General features: G+C 51.1%; 2 protein-coding genes across 2 annotated transcripts; one reads left to right on the forward strand and one right to left on the reverse strand.

The window, feature by feature from the left end:
• Positions 1-180: 180 nt before the first annotated feature.
• P884DRAFT_200342 (uncharacterized protein) lies at positions 181-1,449 on the reverse strand (the record flags this gene model as incomplete). Its single annotated transcript, XM_069438291.1, has 1 exon — positions 181-1,449. The coding sequence occupies one exon, from the start codon at positions 1,447-1,449 to the stop codon at positions 181-183; it is 1,269 nt and encodes a 422-aa protein (XP_069297636.1).
• A 1,543-nt stretch (positions 1,450-2,992) lies between these two features.
• On the forward strand, positions 2,993-4,339 carry P884DRAFT_277693 (glycoside hydrolase family 10 protein; the record flags this gene model as incomplete). The annotated part of the gene is made up of 3 exons (XM_069443104.1): positions 2,993-3,244; positions 3,347-3,982; positions 4,106-4,339. 3 exons carry the CDS (start codon positions 2,993-2,995, stop codon positions 4,337-4,339), a joined length of 1,122 nt encoding a protein of 373 aa, XP_069297637.1.
• Positions 4,340-8,069: the final 3,730 nt, after the last annotated feature.

An 8,069-nucleotide genomic window follows, 5' to 3' on the forward strand; every position in this document is an offset into this window, starting at 1 on the left:
GGGAGTGCGGGAGCGGGAACTGGCCCGAGAAACCTGAGAAACCAGGCCGGGGCCGAGTCTGGAACACCGAAACAACCTGCACCTGAACCGAGTAATCAATCGAAGCAGCGTGCGGGGCGCCTCTGCGGTTTTTTTCTTCCTCTAATTTATATAATATTACAACTATCTCCTCTGACACGACTACTCCTTGGAAGACTCGTTCTTTGTTTCCTCGACGATCTTCTGTGCCTTCTTGGCCTTTTCCTCCACCAGCTTGCACAGGTCGTCCTTGGTCTCGTCCAGCAATTGCTTAGCCTCGGAAGAGTGCTTGCTCACGGCCTCGCTCAGCAGCCCAATGTGATCCTGCAGCTTGCGCCCGGCGTCGTCGGATGACGCGCCCAGGAACTGCCCGAGCGCCGAAAGTCCCGTACTCCCGCCCGCCGCCTCGGAACCCTTATCCTTCGCCTTGTCGACCGCCTGCTTGACGTACTCCTCCACCTTGGCCGCGTCGCCGCCCTCGCCCAGGCTCTTGAGCTGCTTGAACAGCCCTGCCACGTCCCCTTGCTTGAGGACGTCGCGATTGTTGGTGACCAGCTCCCTCAGCTTGGGGCTCTTGTCGAGGTAAGGCTTGGCCTGCTCGAGGCTCTTGTCCCAGAACTCGTCGCCCGCCTTGCGCACCTGCTGAATTCGCTCCTGCATGATCTTGCGCACCTTATCCGCGTTCTCGGCCGAGAAACCCCTCGACAGCACGTCGTTGACCTGGGACCACGTCTCATCGACCAGCTTCCGGGCCTCGGGCCCGTACTGTGCGCCCATCTCCTTCAGCTCCCTGATCGACCCGCCTACCTTGTCGTTGAGCTGCGGGTGGCGCTCGAGGATCTGGTCCGCCGCACTGCCGCTGAGGCTGGCAATCTTCTTGGCCAGGTTGACCAGCGCGTCGTATGCCTTGGAGGCCGACTCGAGACTCAGCCCCGCCCGGGCCACGTCCTGGAACTCCCTGTACGTCTCGCTCACAATCTTGTCCACTTCTTCGGCGTGGCTCTCCCGGATGGCGGCGAGGTCATTGAATGCCGTGTCGATGTACTGGCGGCCCCCCGGTATCCAAATCACATACGAGTAGCAGAACTGTTTGAGCTTGTCTACCGCCTCGTCGGTGGACGGCGTCTTGTCTCGTAGCGTGGCCGCTGCTTGCTGATACTTGTTGTCGGCTTCCTTGGCTGCTGCGTTGATGTTGCGCGCCATCTTGCCGGTCGGTGTCATGAGGTAGATACCATAAAGGAGTCCCGCTCCCGCTACGCCGCCCACGACGCCCGATACGAAGTGAGATGAGGAGGAGGAGCTTGTCCCGCCGGGTGTAGAGGAATATGCGGATGATGAAGACTGGAAGCGGCATCCCGTTCGCCGCGCCGCGCGAAGCGACGCTGAGCGGACAACAGGCGCACCTCGCACCGGAAACCGTGATGTGAGCATTGCGAAGCGATTTTGGTGGTGTTATGTTGAGAAGAGAGGTGATGTGTTGTGTGGAGGAGGTGTTTATGAAACGGTACAGCGGGTATTAGTCTGTACTACACTGATCAGGAAGTGTTGTTAATGTGATTTGGCAAAATCTTAAATCCTCCCAGGTTCAATGGCAAAGGATGCGAGTTATCGAAAGAAAAAAACCGATGGCATATTCCAGGGCTAGTTAATAACGAGGTTGGCGGGTGACGCCATGGCCCGGATTTGGATACCTTTTGCGCGCTTGTAGTAATACATGACATCATGCTGGTGTTCAGGGCAATGATGTCATCAGCTGTTGCACGCATACTCTGTATTGCCGTACATGGTTAACCCTAACCCCGTTTTCGCAAATGCGTCGGGTAGATGCGGAGTACGGATGAAGTTTAACTATAATTACACAGCACTCTTCCTGTAAGACTGAGCTGATTCCTCGACAAAAAAACATGATGGCAGTCCCTCAATGCAGGGTTTTGGCGGAGACGCCCCGCATCGCCGTGTTCGCGCTATACTAAACGGATGTCCATCCATGAGCTATGTCTGACTACCCTTCTCATCCCTCCAAGTTGTTGCTAGATTTATTACCCAATATTTCGTTTACGCGGCCGCATACCCGGTGCACTAGAAGTAATCTGTATTCCGTAATCTGCCCGCTAGTCCGGTGCTCTCTGCGGAGTCGGATTCCTCCCGCTCTTTAGGAACCTTGTTCTCCAAGCCTTCCCCGCATTCCCCGCTTGTCAAGGGCCCCAAAGGCCAGAGAAGGAGAAAACAAGAACAGGGCACTCGGTTGCTTGCAAATTTCGCTTTTGGATTCACCATTCTACTTTTTGGACCCACTGCGGAATGGTTAGGGAGAGCCGTTTCTGGGCGTGCACCTCGTGCATTCTGTAGCTCCCCGAAGGCCAGATTGTGTCCTCAAGTCAACAGCTTGCTCACGCGGACTGACCAACTGTTTTGTTTTGGTTTCTGCAGCTCGTTCTCAGACCGCCAACGGAACCACGACCAACAAACATTGCCAAGTTGCTGTGTAGTGCTAATGCTGCGTCTCGGCAAAATACGACCTTCCATTTTATCCGGCGACGGTCTCTCTTGAGGGACGCGGTGGAAGCCGGGTTGGAAGGCTCGGCCAGCGACTAAGTGGTGGCGGCTGAATTGCAGCAACGTTAGCTCCCGCCTTGACGAAATGAGCCCCTGCAGCCCGCCACGGGCGCGCACATGGGGCGCAACAAGTGACAACCCCGGGTTCTGGAAGCGGGAGGGGAACGTCTCGCCCGGGCCAGGTAGCATCGACGCCAGCATCACAGCGGAGATTCCCCGGAATCTCCGTACGCTGCGAGGATGGGGGATTGCGGACCGCGGCCCTGCAGAGCGCGATCCTTGTGATTAAATAGGGCCGCTCTGCTCGCCGCTCTCTCGGGTTTGCTCTCGTCAAGCATCCTCCCCCACCTCGCGCCACGAGTACGGTACAGGCCTGCACCCGAGGATCGAGCCCGTCAAAGAAAGAGTCAAAATCAAGATGCGTCTCTCCTCGTCTCTCCTCTTCCTCGCCGCCTTGCCCCTGGGCATGGCCGGCAAGGGCAAGGGCCACGGCCCCCATACCGGGCTCCACACCCTCGCCAAGCAGGCCGGCCTCAAGTACTTCGGCTCTGCCACCGACTCTCCCGGCCAGCGTGAGCGCGCCGGCTACGAGGACAAGTACGCCCAGTACGACCAGATCATGTGGAAGTCGGGCGAGTTCGGCCTGACGACCCCGACCAACGGCCAAAAGGTTCGACATGAGACCTCCTGCCTGCGCTCGCTTTTTAATCCTAGACCTGCTCTCGCCCCGAGAAGGCCGCCTCGTTGCTCACCAGTTCTTGACTCATTCTAGTGGCTGTTTACTGAGCCCGAGCGCGGCGTGTTCAACTTCACCGAGGGCGACATCGTGACGAACCTGGCCCGGAAGCACGGTTTCATGCAGCGGTGCCACGCGCTCGTCTGGCACAGCCAGCTCGCCCCTTGGGTCGAGTCGACCGAGTGGACGCCCGAGGAGCTGCGCCAGGTCATTGTCAACCACATCACCCACGTGGCCGGCTACTACAAGGGCAAGTGCTACGCCTGGGACGTCGTCAACGAGGCCCTGAACGAGGACGGCACCTACCGCGAGTCCGTCTTCTACAACGTGCTCGGCGAGGACTACATCAAGCTGGCCTTCGAGACGGCCGCCAAGGTCGACCCCCACGCCAAGCTCTACTACAACGACTACAACCTCGAGTCCCCCAGCGCCAAGACCGAGGGCGCCAAGCGCATCGTCAAGATGCTCAGGGACGCCGGCATCCGCATCGACGGCGTCGGCCTGCAGGCCCACCTGGTCACCGAGAGCCACCCGACCCTCGACGAGCACATCGATGCCATCAAGGGCTTCACCGAGCTCGGCGTCGAAGTCGCCCTGACCGAGCTCGACATCCGCCTCTCCACCCCAGCCAACGCCACCAACCTCGCCCAGCAGAGGGAGGCGTACAAGAACGTGAGTTTATTTTAGTATTTTTTTTATCTTCCCTCTTGTTCTTCCACCCAAACCCCCCCTTTTGACGGTGCCCAGTCAGATTGCTCTTGATCGATGCTAACCTTTGTTCCTTCTCTTTGATAGGTCGTCGGCGCTTGCGTCCAGGTTCGCGGCTGCATTGGCGTGGAGATCTGGGACTTCTATGACCCCTTCAGCTGGGTCCCTGCCACCTTCCCCGGCGAAGGCGCCCCCCTGCTCTGGTTCGAGGACTTTTCCAAGCACCCCGCCTACGACGGCGTCGTCGAGGCCCTGACCAACAGGACCACGGGCGGGTGCAAGGGCAAGGGCAAGGGCAAGGGCAAGGTTTGGAAGGCCTAATAAGTGGTGTTGTGCGGGTCGAGTAGAGATTTAATTAGGGAGAGGATTGAGTCCTTCGATTCTTGTATCTAATTATTGTTCCGTACTATTAATTGCATTTCGATCTGAAGTCAGTGTTGATCGGGTCGCCGCAATCATAGATGAATCAATCGTTGATGCATCGAGGAAAGAGCCGTCACTTACAGGACCGGGGAAGTATGCAGCACCTCGGTAGTCGGTCGGGGGCAGTGAAATTTTCGGTTTGTGGGAATAGTGAAGGGGTTGGGGCCGATGATCAGCACCGCCGACGCGGAAATGGGTGGGCAGCAGAGCCACCATCTCGGTCAATCAATGCACGCACGTTGGACACAGGGAAAGGGAGGGAAAGAGATAGAGAAAGTGAAAAAAAAAAGGAAACACTCTCGAAAGGCGACTTTTCTTTCCTCCTTTGCTGGCTTGAAATGACGACGACAACGCTGCTCTTCGCCCAGACATGTCTCGCAAGTCGGGCAATCTACTCATAGTAAGGTGTACCTAGGCAATTATGCCATGGGTTTGCTCTCCACTGTAATGTACCAGTTTGTATGTAATTACATAATCCCTTACATCCATACACTAAGCTACCTCCACTGATGCCGGTACGTGTGCTAGCTGATTACGAAACCAGGTCAGTCCACATGACAGTTGAGAAGACAGTTGATCGGCTAATAGTAGCTCAAAATAGATGGGTGTATACGGGTAGTGTACCTGAATCTGTACGTTGCCTAGGCGTCGGTGAGATGAGGCCTTTGATGCCAGAGAGCTGCTATTTCTGCGGCTCCTGTTTTCTTTTTTCCGCTAGTTCTGTAGTGTACACACCATGTGATCCATACTGTCGTACGGGCTTCTCAAGTGGAGCCTAGATGTTTCCAGGAACAGGTAGGAATAGAAACTCTGAACACAAGCTCGTGAGATTCGCGTTTTCGCAACGCCAGACTCGCTTTCACTCTCAGCTTATCACACATACATACAGTACTTCGCACACACAGGAGGGTACCATGTTTACGGATCACACACTAACAAGATATGCAATACTCCTGTGAGTACAGTAATACATTACACCAAACACCATTTATTAAAGTGACAAGTGCGACATGCATGGCACGCCGCTGGGATCTAAGCTCGGCCGCGCTCTCGGGACCCTTGGCGCCATATGTATGGACAACAAAACATATGTACGCACGAATGTATGTATGTACATAGCACCGCGACGCCGACAGCAACGACAAGGTCAGGCCGGGTAGATCCATCAATGGATCTGATTCGGTTCGGTCTGGTTCCGTTTCGGGCCGAGATTGTCAGATCTGAAACGAACTTTGCTCATTTCAAACGTGGCTTGAGTATACCGAACATAGCTCCGCGGATCGCCCAGTCATTCTCTTGCGATCTTGAGTGCTCAAAGCCCCTCTGTTATGTTGGAAGATCCCAAGTTCTGAGTCCCAGATGCCGATCCCAAAGCAAATCACACGAGTAGTGATGGACAACGCCGGACAGGTCGAGCAGAAGACAATTTTTCCCCTCTCTTTGGAGTTACGCTGGACAATTCCGCCCATCCATCCAGCTCAATTACTCCACCAAATTATAGGTGTATATACACTCCAGCTCTGACCATCTTGCCGATCAATGAGAGACAATACACTAGGGTGGCGTATATGGTCCCCGACGCGTAAAGGTGCGAGCTCACGGGAGCCACGACCGATGGGACACCACTTAACGAAGAGATAGGGGCTGTGTAGGACATACGAAGAACAGCGATCATCGGTCTCTACTGATCCTCGGCACTTAAATGGCCGTCCTCTGCCGCCTCTCCCAGAGTTTGTCCAGGCCAGGCTCAGCACCTGCAACCAAGAGCTTCCTCCAATACGTATGATGGAGGTCTGGTTATAGTAGTCAAAATAGTTCAAAGATCGATGTCCTCTATCAACGTTTGCTGGCCCTATGGCTCTGTATAAGAAGAAGATGGGCACAAAGAACCCACCGTTTGCAGGCATCCACAGGGCTTACTAATCTAACCTTATATGATAGACGTGTCCACGGACACGTACTACATCAAGTCCCCCGCCCAGAAAAGAAAACGCAGTACCCGTACTACAGGCTCTAAATAGCTCCCAATTTAAGCTCTCTTTCTACGTAAATATCCTAGTTACAAATAGTGGTATTATACTACCACTATGGTATCTTATATATTGTTCTAGTCTATACTCGTTCTATATAGGCATTTTCTAGCCGCGCCTACCTCTAGGCGAGTCTTTAACGTAGCTTTTCTAGCTATACCCGCCTCTAGGCGAGTCTTTGACGTGGCTTTTCTAGCTATGCCTACCTCTAGGTGTATCTTTAAGGTAGTTAGTTACCCTCCTTGACGAGCCTAGTATTTGTTTACTATCTTACGTATATAGTATAGTTAGAAGTTAGTTTTCTAGACGTTATATTTGTAGCCGAGTCCTTTCTATTTGATAAGATACTTATATTTACTATATATAAGCTTGTAGTCCTAAATGCGCTTGACTTTATATTTGTTGCTAGATTCTAGCCTACTATTGGTATAGCTATCTTTAATAGGGCTAGTAGGTAGTATGATATGGTTATATAGGTTGGTTTTAGGAGGTATAGGTAATAAATAGGCTATAGATATTACTAGGTATATATCTATATTAGGTAGTAATTATAAGTAATATACTAGATAGCTAATGCGTTTAATGATTTTAAACGGGCTTATATACTATTAGGATAACTTATACGATGGTCGACCTAATAGATAGTAGCTATAGTATAGGTATAAATATACTTGGTTACCTAGCTTAAACTTGATGTCACGGTGGCTAGTGTTATATCTGTATTTGGCTCGAGCTACTATAAAATCTATTACTATCTAGGTATCCTAGTATAGATATTTGTATAGGACTAGGATATCTTATACTATATTTGATGACGGCGTAGTTAGCGCTTCTAATGGTCTGGCGGGTTTGAAACCGTATAGTAGCTTATATAGCGATACTCTAATAGAGGTAGTATAGGAGCTATTTAAATACTACTAAAGCTATAGAAATATAGCGGTCTAATCGTTATCTGGTTTCTCGTATACAAAGAAGTATAGAGAAATTTCTATAGTCTGGTTCTTTTGCTCTATAAGACCATCTCCTTATAGGTAGTATATAGTTGTCATTAATAGCTTTGTACCTAGTGCCTTCTATATACCTGTCTATAGTTCGGAAGTAAATTTGTAATCGCGGTCAGATATGACGGCTATTAGTACTCCCTAGTTAGATAGGAGCAATTGTCATATTAGTACGTAGCCCTAGTTTATAGTAGTATAGCTAGAGTGGCCTAGTATAAGGAGTGTTCGTTTAGACGACTTATAAGATATTATTATCATTGAATCAAATTTATTATACCTATCTAAGTACTATAGCGTTCCGGCTGACGTAACTAATAGTAGCGCTACTATAAAGTTGATAGCAATTACCTACATTAGTAGCGTATCCGATAGGTAGATTAGCTAGTAGTTACCTATAGGAAGGTTACAATCCGTAGCATTAACTTGATAAATAGGATAGTGTTTTATATAGTCCTTTACTTACCTAGTTTTTCTATCGATTACAATACTATACAAGTTATATATCATCTTATTAGTTCTAAAGTAATACTTCTTATTATAGGCCAAGCTAAGGATATATTATATAAGGCTTGCTAGTATATATAATGTATAAGTGCC

This window comes from Thermothelomyces heterothallicus (assembly GCF_042370625.1).
Source record: "Thermothelomyces heterothallicus CBS 202.75 unplaced genomic scaffold P884_scaffold_11, whole genome shotgun sequence".
Taxonomy (NCBI): domain Eukaryota; kingdom Fungi; phylum Ascomycota; class Sordariomycetes; order Sordariales; family Chaetomiaceae; genus Thermothelomyces; species Thermothelomyces heterothallicus.